Source organism: Prunus persica, chromosome G2 (assembly GCF_000346465.2).
Source record: "Prunus persica cultivar Lovell chromosome G2, Prunus_persica_NCBIv2, whole genome shotgun sequence".
NCBI lineage: Eukaryota > Viridiplantae > Streptophyta > Magnoliopsida > Rosales > Rosaceae > Prunus > Prunus persica.
Window position 1 is genome coordinate 3,229,573 of NC_034010.1, and position 15,043 is coordinate 3,244,615.

General features: G+C 36.1%; 1 protein-coding gene across 2 annotated transcripts; it reads right to left on the reverse strand.

Moving 5' to 3' along the window:
• LOC18787062 (U3 small nucleolar ribonucleoprotein protein IMP4) lies at positions 4,763 to 9,194 on the reverse strand. Of its 2 annotated transcripts, none has more exons than XM_020558540.1 (9): positions 8,951 to 9,193; positions 8,741 to 8,824; positions 8,437 to 8,546; positions 8,253 to 8,303; positions 7,082 to 7,225; positions 6,415 to 6,504; positions 5,884 to 5,990; positions 5,542 to 5,626; positions 4,763 to 5,172 (listed from the first exon to the last, which is right to left on the reverse strand). In XM_020558540.1, the coding sequence occupies exons 1-9, from the start codon at positions 9,060 to 9,062 to the stop codon at positions 5,074 to 5,076; spliced, it is 882 nt and encodes a 293-aa protein (XP_020414129.1). In that variant the 5' UTR covers positions 9,063 to 9,193; the 3' UTR covers positions 4,763 to 5,073. The 2 variants fall into 2 exon arrangements, 1 of the variants encoding a protein (XP_020414129.1); XR_002270507.1 differs by having other exon boundaries at positions 5,057 to 5,172; positions 5,542 to 5,642; positions 8,951 to 9,194.

Below are 15,043 nucleotides of genomic sequence, written 5' to 3' on the forward strand. Positions count from 1 at the left end.
AGATAAAATTTTTAGATAAAATTTTCGGATTCAATTTTCGAATAAGATCTTCGATTGCTATGTGTCCATATTTATTATAAAATTCACATCTCACTCATCATACAATTGAAATACCTACTCACTCATCATATAATTGAAATACTCTCAGTCCTCATAGTCCGACACAATAGAGTACAAGGACAACTCAATCATTGGCGAAGGCGAATCAACCGGATCACGACGTGGAGAAGTATTTTCTTTTGGAGGAAATAATAGTGCCATTATTTCCTCCACGTAACGCACCACGGGAACCGATTGCGAGCATTGTTCACTTCAGGAGCCATGTGTAATGGTTTTCTTCACACAACTGAACAAACCACATGTAGTGAATTTTGAACAATTCTTCACAACGTCCCAACATTAGTGATTTTTTGAATCATTTATTACCTTGGCCAATGGCACAAAACCACACTTGTGCTTGAAGAATTTATTAAAAAAATAAAATTGGAAAGCCAAGAAAATATAATTAAAAAAATATGACATTAAATTGAATAAAACGACAATTAGAAATTTGTAACCTCATCGCCAATATTTTCACCACTTCAAACCATTTCCCTTGCTTTTGCCAACGCATCTCTCCATTTCTCTAGCTCTTTATTCAAAAAAATTCACCTAGTAGCCAAGTGCATTTTCGACCAAGTCGAACCCGATCTTTCACAAAATTCTTCATTAATTTTTCTCTACATATGAGAGAAGTTCATCTCTTTGCCCATGATCAGGCAATGACCAACTTTGACCCAACACTCAGAAAACAAAATATCTTCAACGGTTGTCCACATGCCTCTGACTACAATGGAAGAGGCCATTTATTTTTTGACACAAATGGAATTTAGTGAAGGAGAAAAATATTGGTGTGGAAAGTGAAAAATATTTGAAGGAGAAGAATTTTTATGAAGATTTATTGTGAAATGTGAATAATATTGGTAGGTATTTATAAAAAAAAAATCAGAATTTTTTGTTATTTTTTAAAAATACTTGAGGAGAAAAATATTTGTTGTGAAAAGTGAAAAATATTTGAAGGAGAAGAATTTGTATGAAGATTTGTTGTGGAAAGTGAATTATATTGGTAGGTTTTATAGGAAAAAAAAATTCAGAATATTTTTTGTACTATTTTGCAATTCTTTTAGGCAAAAGGCAAAAAAAGCTCACCCATTGGATTTCTCAGAGTGTCTGAGAAGCGGTACGTGGATTCTTCTCGTTGGTTTCTGTCAGCGTGACGTCACAGCTAATGTCAGCAGCCTTCGGGCCACAGCTCAGACCATTCTTACTCGTGGGCTTGCCCGGGTTGGTGGGTCCCACCCCTTGCCCGGGCTGGACCATACGTGTTGGAGGGGTTTTTTGGTCCTGAGGCCCCCTTTTGCCTGCCCTCCCCCCTTGCAGTGGAAGTGCTCTAAAATTTTCGTTAGTTAATTTAATTAAACTACTATTTATATTCTATTTAAAATAAATTTTAGAAGAGAAAAATATTTTGGGATATGACTTTTTACATCCATGTGTTGGCAACGGGATGACTACATTGGTGGAGATTCCGACAATAAGGAGGTTGACCCAAATAGGTCAAGGAGAGCTCTTGCTAGTCTTCTGTGTTTGCAACTAAATACTAATAATAATTGACCATACATTGTCATGTACAAGTCTTCTTCTTGTTTTAAAAACAACTTTGGTGTTTGTAACAAATAATAATTGACAATACATGGTCATGTTCAAGTTTTCGTCTTGTTTTAAAAACAACTTTGGTGTTTGTAACTAATAATAATTGACCATATGTTGTCATGTTCAAGTCTTTGTCTTGATGTAAAAACCAAAATTTAATTTAAATAGAAAAAGATGGAGGATAATTTGTAAAAGAATGAAGAGATTGTGAGAAATGATGTAAAAGGACGAAATTGAGGAAGAATAATATGTAAAATAATGAATATGTTGTGAGAAATTATGTAAGAATGAGGTAGGTATTTATACAAAAAATGTAGAATTTTTTTTTTAAAATCATTTTTTTTGGATTATAAAGAAATTGGTTGGCGTCACCTAACAACTAGGTGACGTTAGTTGGGCCCCATCCAAATATTTAGCCCATGGTGGTGAAAGGGCCACATGTGGCCCTCAATTTAGGAATTAGCCATATGTGTAGCCGTCCCTATTTTTGTAGCCCTTTGTGTAGCCCACTCTTGGAGATGGGTTTTGGAGATTTAGGGCTATAATTTAGAAATTAGCCCTCACTTAGAGATGACCTCATAAACCAAAAAAGCATATAAAGACCAACATGAATACAGTGATCTCGTTAAAACCTTCCAAGAAAAACTACATAGGACAAACCACAGGATAGAAAAGAGTACTACACATGCCATGGACTAACAAGAGAGTCTAACACAGGCTACTTTGGACCGCTACAAAGAACCCGAAATAAACATACAACATAGCACAACTCTAAGCCCTGCAAAGAGCAACCGCCATAACGTAATATTGTCAAAGAAAACCTCCTATGCATAGCGAGCATAAGTACTAAATACCAACTCCTTGAATCTTAATCTAGACCCCTACTCGACAAGGTAAAGGGATCAAGATTGGCCTCTTAGCTTTATCGGATGCCAAGCCCACAAACATTCTAGCGAGCACATCAAGGAGACCCTTCCAGGATGGTCTTCGTCGCCTTATCAGCAAAACCTGGAATGCAAATTCAACACTCACTAGAAAAACTAGTGAGCATGAGTCTCCAAAAAGATTTCTCAAGAACAGTAAGGACATAATCACCACTCGGTTCCCCAGCCCTCATCACAGAAAAAAAAAAAAAAAAAACTTGTACATGTAGGTACAGAGATGGCACCTAACAACCAGAAACTACACGACGCAATTCCTTCAATAGAGACGGCGTCCGCACCTCGCCACAACCTTCCAAAAGTCACCCTTTGAGTCACAGCCATGGGCAGAAGCCCTAGACTTGATACAGATGGAGCAGTCGTGGCTAGCCACCTAAACGAAAAGGTCGCGTCAAGAATGATCATGGCAAAGGCAGCCTCTGGAAGCGCCAATGAAGACCCAATCCAAACCCATAAGCAAGTGAAACGACTAGAGAATGCAGTGACGATGCGAGTGTAGTGAACCCAAATCGCGAAACTAGAAATAACTTATCGAACCACCGCAGCCTCGAAACCAAAAGCACCAGACGATTTCATCGCCTCGAAGCTAAAAAGGACCAGACGACACCACCATCTCGAAGCCAAAAAGAACCAGACGACACGCAAAGGAAACAACCACTCGAGAACGGAGAGAAAGACAGGAACAAGATTGACGCAATCAGAAGTAACGCACTGGACGACGGTGACGCCTAGAAGTGGAAGGGAAAAAACCCTAGAAAAATCGCACGGCTCTCCTCTCTAGCGAGAGAGCGACGACCTGGAAAAATAAAAAAAGCAATTTAAAATATTGTTTTCTCCATGTTTACAAGTGTTCTACAAATGTTAGAGTTTATGGCATTTTTTAATTTTTAATTAGGAATAAATTGGGTTTTAATTTTAAGGATGATGTGTTAAGTTTAAATTCTTTAGATTAAATTTTAATGAGGTGGCGTGTACAAGATAAAAAAGTCAAACAGATCATGACAGAGAAAATTAGAGCAAAGAATCTGTATCCAACTTAAATAAGGATATTATACATAATAGGTAACAATCAAAAATCCAATTAAGGGGATTATTCAGTACATACTTTTGTGGAGAAATAAAGACTTTCATAGAATAAAAAACTCTAATGAGGGTATCCAAAAAGTTAATGACTTGAGATGCCTAAATAGGTGAGTCATATCATATAAAATCTCTTTAACAACCTTGTCAAACTTAGTTATCAAAGTTGCAACCACTTTCTCTCTCTTTAGGACTGGTAAGTTGAGTTTGATTATTCAAAACATTTAATTTTACTTTGGAAAAACAAGACCTACCTTGAAAATGTTAAAACATGCTTCTTTTTTTTTCCTTTTTTGATAATAAATACATGGACATTTTTAACATGTTTTTATATTTTTCATTCTTTTTCTTGATATTCCATTAATTAAATTGAAAAGTCTGTTGGAGCAAAAATTATTCAAGTAGCAAATCAACCTTTTCAAATTGCCACATAAGCCAACACATTTTAATTTGAAAAGTTTAATTTGCTACTACTATTAAAGATGCTCTTCTAGTGACATCACAATGGGAAGCTAAACAGGCAAAAGCCTTCTCAACGTCTATATGTCACATACTCACCCTCTCCAACCTCTCATCACTCGAGCCTCTCTTCGCTCTAGGAGACCCTTTCTTCTAGGAAGCAAGCCAACATTGCAATCCCCATCTTTGGAGAAATCAATGACTTCAGCAAACCTGTTATAATTTCCCGAATATCTCCATTTTTTTTTAAAAGGGCATTCCCTAATGAAAAAGGCGACAATATACTAAATTCACACATACTACACTGATGCTAGGACTTGATCCCGAAACCTTACCTAAGGAAGTAAAATACTCTAAACTACTACACTAGTAGATCCTTGCCGAATATCTCCATCTTAAGTCCACAAATAGACTCATGTCAAGCCAAGGGCATTTGGTAACGAATTGAAAGCACACTACGAAAATGAAAGTTCGTCTTATTGTAAAACATAGGTGATATGGGTATTCGAATACATGATGTCAACTGCTGGGGTAACTGCCATTTTTTCGTTTTAATTAAAGAAAAAAGAAATATAACAAAATCATTTAGAGATGAAGAAAAGAGTGAAAGCAAATAAAATTAAGATAACTTTTTACATTTCAGTTTTTAGTTTCAGAACCATGTGTAATTTCAACACAACGGCTCTCATCTGTTTCTTTTAATTTAAAAGAAGCACAAAAACAAATGAAAATTACTAACATACCCTAGTTTCGAAGAATTGGGAGTCGCACTGAAGAAAAATCAGAAAAAGATGAAGAGGCTGGATAGTCTGATGATTGTATCAATGAGCCCAAAAGAGGTCAGCTGGTTGAATCATACAAAGGATTAGTTACCAAAATTGTAGGTAAAAATTGTAGTTTATCAATCCCCCATAAACTTCTGTTTCTTGGCTGTGTTCATGTATGGTCTGATAACCCATTCAGTCTGGGCTTCATTCTGATCCACTGTTCCTAACTTAATCTGCAACACCAAAGCAAAGAAGGTATGAACAAGTCTGGACTATTAAACAGTCTACTAGTCATAAACACAGAAATACCTCAAATAATTAAACACAACTTTTTTTTAGGACCTTTCATATTGAGAGAGGCGATAACATACTAAACTCACACACACTACATAGATGCTAGGACTCAAACCTAGGACCTTCCCCGAGGGAGCAATTGCTCCAAACCACTACACTAGTGGATCCTTTGCAAACACAATTTTTTAACTGTTATCCAGGGAACAACAACCACATCCACCATGTGAATGCAAAATGAAGCGCAAGTGATATCATTGCAACACACAAATTTCTCAGAATGAAGATAAAATGAAGGGTGAAGTACGAACCTTAAAAAGCCTCAATTCAAACCGAGGACCAACCTCCTTCAGCTCAACGGATTTAGGGCCTCCGTGCTTCTCATAAGTATGATGCCTGTATGTTCTTCAAACTGTCAATGGGAAATGAAAGCAATGCATGTGCACTTATTTGTCTAAACAGAAACATCATGGCAATGTAAATGTTGGTCAATAAATAATACTAATAATAAATAGGTCGAACAGGCCTTTCAAATTTAACGTCTCTTTTAGCTTTCCTACGAGTCTTAGGAGTCAAAGCCTAAGAATATGGCTATCCCTTGTAAGCAAATTTATTTGGGTCTGATAGTTACAGATATGTGACAAACAACCAACCTGAATGAAATGTAGTCAGACTGATTGGCGAAAGTGATTATGCGTTTCGTGTCCTGCTTTGGAACTGGAAAGAGATGCTTTAAAATATTTGCTGTCCTCTCACCCAACTATTAACAATCAAGAAAAGAATATTATATATATATAAAATAAAACACTAAGTAATTGATAGGGGCAACTAAAAAATATGGAGTGATATACTTTTACATAAGATTAAGATGTGTAGCAGGGGTAAGGAATTAGAAAAAATAGGAATGATTATTACAGGGAAAGCAACCAAGTGGGATACCATGCACTTCCAACAGTGAAACTCCTCCATGAATTTCATAGGTGGTAGGTACCTCATAAATAACTGGAACTGGTTTCTTCGGAAAATAATTACAATTAATGATCCTGATCTCTAAAATGTTCTGTCAACCATGTCCCAGGGGTTATATTTTTTTTATTAGATCATTGGGTGTAATATATCTTGGCATAATATACAGAGTAAATTGGGCAAACAATATGTTGAAATCTTTAATTGAGGTATAATACCTTAGTCGTGAAATTGTTGAGAATCAAATGTGGATAAACCTGAGGCATCGTTCCCATGGTTTTCTTATCTTTGATGTCATGTCTTGTAACCTGCAAGTGAAATACTATTAGCTGAATGCCCATATTAATAAGTCAAAGCATAGATCCAGTACAGGCATGAAAAGTTCTCAAAAGCAATGTCATGAAAAAAAAAACATTAATTAATTCATAAAAAATGATTTAATTTCAATGTTCTTCATGATTGGCATTCTACAATTATCACGGTCAATCCTTCTATATTTCTTTGCACTAGGAAGCTACTGCTTTTTTTTATTATTATATCACGTTCTGTCATCAATCAGACATTTTACAAGCATAATCTACCCTTGAAAATCACAAATTTGAAGACCCAAACCCATCTCTTTCTAAAAAGCTGTTTCCAGTAACCAAAAAATTTCCAATTCCTGACAGCAATAAAACTAAACCCTTTCTAGCCTAATTCAAACCTCCAGACCTTCTGTGCCTCTCACTGTTTATAATTGTATCCTTTCCTCACTTTTTCCTAAGTTTTGCTGCTGAAGATCCCTAGAAATTTACTGTTGTCTGGATTTCTTTTCTGCTGTACTACATCAGTCTTAATACCAAGATGCTTGTCCTATATTAACGTAAAGATTATCACACTACTTACCACATTGAGTAGTTGAAAATAAGCTGTTGGACCAAAAGGAAGGTGGCTTATAATCAAGCCATCTGGTACACCACGATGCTCATGAACCAACACAACATCTGTAAAATCGTGTGCGCGGCAAGTTTCAATGATTTCAGAAATAACCTGCAGGATTTGAAAGAAATAAATAAATAAATGTATTCTCTACTATGTAAAAGGAGCAAAGCTTCAGAGCCAGGCAGGTATGTCCTTAAATTTGAAAGGTTGTCAAGAGGTACCAACTCTTTCGATTAATACATTGCAAGAATAAGAAAAACATTACAATATCAAAAAGAACTAAGGCAGTTACTTATATTCTGGAGTAAAGGGTTCAATCTATATATAATTGTAACACAACAATTGATAAACAATGTAAAACACAAAAAATCACACACAAGAATTAACATACTGAATACACAGAAAACATCTTCCAATAACTCAATGTCAGGCAATGCATGGTTGATTCATAAGAAGGGATCAAACAGCATGACGCAGAAAAATATATATATTGCAAATGAGTTCAGAGTAGAGCTCCTTCTATTTTCTCGTGTCAGCAATTAGATTGAAATGACATAGCTTTTGATGGAGTCAATAATTCATTAATTGTTAGAAGGCTCTTTGAGTGGGAAAAAATTATCTCCATCTTTTTATCCTCTTTCAGATTTTCTATTTTCCTTATCTTTATTTTTTCTTTTTATCTTTATTTTTATCTCAAAAATACAATATTTTCTACTGACATTCCGGAATTATGAACAAAATGGGAAATATTAGCTTATCCAAGTGTTCTTACCAGATGCGCAGCAATTAAAAGTGTGTAACTAAGTGGCCTTAGCAAGCTACCAATCTCATTTTCCCATGCTTGTACACAATGTTTTAGCAAGTCCGCAGTCCACACTAACTGTAACTAATTCAGGATCTTGCAAATGAAAAGCTAAATACTTTTTCCAAGTATCTTTATCATACAAAGGTGTACTGCATATTTCTGGATTTAAATTGATCGCTTATATCTCAGATCTCCAGGTAAGAACACTAAAAACAAAACTTGGAAACTACCGCGCAGTCCAAATGCATCATGAAGCAACTTTGGATTTAAGTATAACCAAAAAGAGAGGAAAACATAAGTAGAAAAAGATAGGAAAAATGGTGCACCAACCTGGCCACCACGATTCATTTGTTGTGCATTAGGAAAAACAAGTTTCAGTTCCTGCAACAACGGTGTCATTGAACCATAATCAATAATCAACCACAGCCTTGCATGATACCCACCAAAGTGAACACGAGAAGTGCAGCTAGGTGAAAAAATTTGTATGATACGAAAATAAAGAAGCTATGCCAACCTTTGCAAATTGTATCAGCGGAGCACTCGGATCCCTGGAAGTAGTTAGTAAAATTTTGGGGTCCCTCTGTGATGCGTTTGCATACTCATCATCAATATGTGACCTTGGCACTAGGATTCAGAAACAAAAATCATGAAGAATCAACAGCATAATCAACTGAAAAACTAAAACACCTTCAAACTTCAAAGTACCGTCCAGAATATGATAAATTACCAAACACACAAGAAATTTAACACTTTGATATATAAACAAGAACTTTCACAAATAAATTATCATTCACTAAAGAACTTCCATAAACCCATACCGGCAGTGTTTTCGTCCTCCAGATCAATTTCTTCACGAAGGGCAGCTTCCTCATTTCGAAGCTCAGTGGGTATTGGTTTTCCCTCTGCAAGAAAACAAAATGTCCCAAAATTGTTAGCAATTCACTGACCCAAAACAGAAACTTCAACTTAGAAATGAAGAAAACATGCACAAACATATGTATCTATAGAGTATGAGAGAGAGGGCGAACCTTCTAGAGCTTCTCTGATCTTGCGCTTCTTCTCATAGAGCAACCGTTGTTTGCCTTCCAAGCCCTTTCTGTACAAGTACTCCTTCGTTAACCTAATTTTCCGACGCAGCATACTTGCTCTCTGTAACAGAACCTAGGGGAAGAAAGTAGGGTTTAGATGATGTCCAGTTAGATAGTCTATTGCCTCTTGGTGTGAGCCTGTGACGGGGGGGAGGCCCGGAATTGAGAGAGAGAGAGGAGAGTAGGGTTTTAGGGCTTTGCAGGGTAATCATGTAATTACACAAAAGAGATTACCTTTTACGGGGGCTAAAATGCAATTTAAATTTTTTATTATGTAAAATACATGAAAGGCCAAGGTCCAGAGTTCAGACCATTAAAGCAACTCTATCCATTTGTCCTTTGCCATGGCAGGAGGGCTAAGGCAGCCACTATTTATGTGAATAGTGATTGCCATTGCAAGCAATGTGTGTTTCCACCCATTGTCATGACAAAGGGCAATTACTATTCATTTTTTAAATTTTTTTCACAAATTTTTTTACCTCAATAATTAATTTGGATAATATTTACGGATAAGATTTTCGGGTTCCAACGTGTCAAGACTATTCATATCTCATAATCGGATAAGATTTTTGGGTTTAAATTTCATATACATTTCCAATTTCAAAATTCAAATTAAAGATGAATTTCAAAATTCAAATTAAAGATGAATTTCAAAATTCAAGTTTCAGATAAATTTCAAATTTCAAATTTCAGATAAATTTCAACATTCAAATTTCAAATACATTTCAAATTTCAAATTTCAGATAAATTTCAAATTTCAGATACATTTCAAATGAATTTCAAAAAAAATTCAAATTTCAGATGAATTTCAACATTCAAATTTCAAATAAGATTTTCATCCTCTAAAATCGAGCTACGTGTCATCTTTATCTGGTTAAAATTTTCTATAAAACCAGAGGCTCAGCTCAGACCTCTCACACCACATCTTTCTATATTTTCATTTCTCGGAGTTTAGAATTCATACTCCATTCTCAATGGAAGACATGAGGAGATGCTTGGAGAGGCAAGAGCGAGAAACAAATGAGAGAAGCCGTAGACGAGTTGAAAGGCAAAGGTTGCAAGGAGAAGAAGATCAACAAGTTGTTATAGCAGTGGCTTTGCTTGATGAAGAGAATCAACGTCACCGCCATGGTTCACAAGTTGATCGTAGCCCAGATATGGACAGACATAGGCATTCTCGGAGTAAAAATCTTTTGGAAGATTATTTTATCTCAACTTCTTTGTACTCTGATGTTGATTTTCGAAGGCGATATAGATGCAACCCCATTTATTTAGTAAAGTCATGCATGATATTTGCAATTATGATGCATACTAAAAATACCAAAATATTCTGAATTTTTTTTTCTATAAATACCTATGAATACCCTTTACTTTCAACACCAATCCTCATACATTTTCTTCCACTTCTACTATTATTCACTATTTACTCAACATTTTATTTTCTTTCAAATTGTATTTTTACTTCTTATCTTTATGGCTTCTTTTATCGAAACAGGAGGGGCGTGGAGCACCATGGAAGATGTTTTCTTGTCTGAGTGTTGGGTCCAAATTAGTCATTGTCCCATGTCAGGCAATGAGATGAAATTTTGTCATATGTGGAAAAAAATCCATGCTAAATTTTGTGAAAGAATTCCGGGGTCGACTCATAAAGAAATGACATCGTCTAATAGGTGGAAAATTCTCAATAAAGAGTTGGAAAAATGGATAGATGTCTTGGCAAAAGCGAGGGACAACCATAGAAGCGGGGAAAATCTTAGTAGCAAGGTAAATATTTTGTAATTTTCGTTTTATTAAGTTTAATGTCCTAATATATATATATATATATATATATATTTTAATGTTTCTTGCATTTTCAATATTTTGTTAATATTTCTTGCATTTTCAATTTTTTCTTAATATTTCTTGCATAAATAATATTTTGTTAATATTTGTTGTATTTCCAATATATTTGTAAGGTTAATTGCATTTCTATTTTTTTTTTTTTATGTTACTTACATTTCCAATATATTTTAAATATTTCTTGCATTTTCATTATTTTTTTGTGTTAATAGATTATGCAAGTACAGATGTGGTTTGGTGCAATTGGGTAAAGTAAAAAAACTTTCAACCATCATGAATGTTGGGAGGTGGTGAAAAATTGCAAACGCTTCAGAATTATTCTCACGGGTCCCCTCGTTATGTTAGACGAGACGCTACTCCATGATTCAACGACATCAGATTCACCTCTCGATTCCCTTATGATTCAAGACTCACCCATCGAAAAGCAGCGGAGGCCCATTGGCCGAAAGGCTGCGAAGGCGAAGAAATGAAGTAATTCTAGCAGTAATACATCAAAAATTTTGGAGGAAATTGCAAGGCAAAGCGCCATAAGAATTGAAATGGAGTGGAAACATCAAGAGAACGAGATGGCAATTCGAGCAGAATATGTAAAAGAAAGGGAATATTTGCGCAAAGAACACATTGACAAGAAGGATCGGGAAACCATGTCCATGGATATAAGCCATATGTCTCCTGAAACAAAACAATTTTGGAAGCTAGAACGAAGGGATGTTATGAGAAGAAGACTTTTCCGTGACGATGGACCTAGCAACACGAATTGGTTAAATGATCAAAACCATTAAATTAGTTGGCATACCTTTTATTTATTTGTATTTTTCATGTTTTGTATTAAAGTTGTTGTAATTCATGTATTTTATTTTAGTGGTAGTAATTCTTAATGACTTGTATTAGCTTTCTTTATTTAATAAACAAAGCATTCAATAAAATACATTTTTATTCAACATATTCCATACATCAAACAAAACATAATTAAAAGGAAAAACCACAACCAAAGCATAATAAAAAATAAAAAAAAATTACAACCAAAGCACAATAATAAAAACAAACCACAACCGAACCATAATAAATAAATAAAACAACACAACCAAACCATAACTAAATAAAACCTAACCAAAGCATATATGCTCCATCATTCACCGTCATTGCCTTTCACTGCCCATAGATGCTCCATCAAGTCAACTTGACGCCTTTCATGAATATAAAAAGATTGCATCTCTGTATATCGATCAATCATACAAGTCATGAAACGATCATCCCTAACCAACGGTTCCTGCTCCAATGGTTCTGCACTTGGCCCCATGAGCCTTCCATAAATTCGTGTCAAGGCCATGTTCATGGGATCTAGTTCGTAGTGCAGCATCGTAATCATACTCATCCTCCACAATCATATTATCGAGAATGATGCAAGTCATCATAATGCTCCTTAGCACCTCCTCATCAAACATATGCGCCGTACCTCGAATAATCAACCAACGAACTTGGAGAATGTCAAAACACCTTTCAATATCTTTCATGTATCCTTTTTGATAGGAAGCAAATGATCTTTGCTTCTGGGATCGGGGATTCAGAATTGATTTGACAAATGTGGTCCACCTCGAGTAGATGCCGTCAGCTAGATAATATCCAGTCTGGTAGACGGTATTGTTGATTTGATAGGTGATATTTGGAGCTTTGGCTTTTTGTAGAAGTCGTTGGAGGTCCCTGGGCGTAGGTCTGTGTAGGTAGTCCCTAGTGTACAGAGTTTCGACTGCATCACAAAATCTTACCAAGGCCTTTAACGTAGTGGACTTCCCCATCCGGGCAATCTCAATTTTTTTTCATCATTTTATTGTCAGAAAAGGACAGTCGTTGGATTGGAGGAGGAGAAGCGTATCGGAGCACCCAAGCGAAGACACGTGTCTTCTAGCCATTGGAGCACGCGCCAACGGTAAAAAAATTTGAACCGCGCGCTGACGTCATCCTCCCATCGGGCTGCAGGTCGGGTGAGACTTGCCTTCGAGCCAGCCCGTCTTTGTGGGTCCCACAGCCAGCCCGGGCAAAAGTGGCTCGTTGGAAGTGGATTGTTCGCGTGGCCTCCCCCCCAGCCTCAGGCTTGGGCTCCTCGCCACCCATTTGTCCTTTGTCATGGCAAGAGGGTGTTAGGGCAGCTACTATTCACGTGAATAGTGGCTGCCTTTGCAAAAAGCAATGTGTGTTTCCACCCGTTGCAATGACAAATGGCAAATACTATTCTTTTTTTTTTTTTGTCTTTTTCACAAATTTTTTTTACATAAATAATTAATTTGGATAATATTTTCGGATAAGATTTTTGGGTTTGTACGTTTCAATATTTATTATAAAATTCATATCTCATAATCGGATAAAATTTTCGAATAAGATTTTCGGTTTCAAATTTAAGATAAATTTCAAAATTCAAATTTCAGATAAATTTCAAATTTTAGATAAGATTTTCACACTCTAAAATCGCACCACGTGTCATCTCTATCTGCCTAAAATTTTCTATAAAATCAAAGACTCAGCTCATACCTCTCACACCAGATCTTCTCTATATTTTCATTTATCATATTTTAGAATTCATACTCCATTCTCAATGTCAGACATGAACGAGGTCTTGGAGAGGCAAGAGCGAGAAACTAGAAAAAGAAGGCGTAGATGAGCTGAAGGCAAAAGGGTGCAGAGAGAACTAGATCAACAAATTGTCATAGCAGTGGCTTTGCTTGATGAAGGAAACCAAGGCCGCCGCCGTGGTTCATAAGTTGGTCGTGGCCCGAATGTGGATAGATATAGGCATTCTCGGGGTAAGAATCTTCTGAAAAATTATTTATCCTAACTTCTCTGTACTCTGATGTTGATTTTCGAAGGCGATATAGAATGCAACCCCATTTGTTATATAAAGTCATGCATGATATTTGCAATTATGATGAATACTTTGTTCAAAAGTGTAATGCTGCTGGGGTTTTGGGACTTCTTCCCAAGCAAAAGCTTACAGCTATTATACGAATGCTGGTGTATGGTTCATCTACTGATCAGGTGAATGAAATTGTCCAGATGGGGAAGTCTACTACTTTGGAGAGCTTGGTAAGATTTTGTGATGCAGTCGAAACTCTATACACCAAGGACTACTTGCGCAGACCTACGCCTAGGGCCCTCCAACGGCTTTTACAAAAAACAGAATATCGAGGATTTTCAGGAATGATTGGTAGAATCAACTCCATGTACTGGCAATGGAAGAATTGCCCAACTGCCTAGCAAGGAGATTATGGAAATAGGAAAGGGCAAAAAAGTATCATCCTTGAATCCGTTGCTAGATTCGATACATGGGCTTGAACGTGTTGGGTCAATCCCCGGTGTTCAATTATGTTCTGAGAGATGAAGCTCCGAATATCACCTATGAAATCAACAATATCGTCTACTAGAATGGGTATTATCTAGTAGACGGCATCTACTCGAGGTGGATCACATGTGCGAAATCTATTCCGCATCCCCGATCCGAGAAGCAAAAATTATTTGCTGCCTATCAAAAGGGTTACATAAAAGATGTGGAGAGGAGTTTTGATATCCTCCAAGCCCAGTGGTTTATTATTAGGGGTGTTGCTCACATGTTTGATGAGGAGGTGCTGAGGAGCATAATGATGACTTGCATCATCCTTCATAACATGATTGTGGAGGATGAGTATGATTACGATGCTGCAGAGGTGTACGAACCAGATCCCATGAACACGACCTTGACAAGAATTTATGAAAGGCTCATGGGGCTAAGTGGAGAACCATTAGAGCATGAACCCTTGGTTAGGGATGGCCGTTTCATGACCCGTATGATTGATCGATATACAGAGATGCAATTGTCTTATATTCATGAGCGACATCAAGTTCACTTGAACGACATCAAGTTAACTTGATGGAGCATTTATGGGCGGTGAAAGGCAATGACGGTGAATGAAGTGAAGTGAAGATGTTTTTATTTTATTATATATATATTATTTGCTTTGGTTGTGTTTTATTTTTAGTTATGCTTTGGTTGTGGTTTTATTTTTTTTAATGCTTTGGTTGTGGTTTGTTTTTTTTGTTATGCTTTGGTTGTAGTTTTTTTTTTAATGTATGGAATGGTTTGAATAAAAAGGTTTTTTTTTTTTTGAATGATTTCTTTATTCACTCAAAGAAAACCATTACAAGTAATTAAGAATTACTACTAAT

Coding starts and splice junctions, on each gene's coding strand:
- LOC18787062 (XM_020558540.1), bottom strand. CDS start 9,062: ATGCTGCGTCGGAAAATTAGGTTAACGAAGGAGTACTTGTACAGAAAG. Junction 8,304..8,436: donor CGCTGATACAATTTGCAAAG/GTTGGCATAGCT, acceptor CCGTTGTTGCAG/GAACTGAAACTTGTTTTTCC. Junction 5,991..6,414: donor TCAACAATTTCACGACTAAG/GTATTATACCTC, acceptor GATTGTTAATAG/TTGGGTGAGAGGACAGCAAA.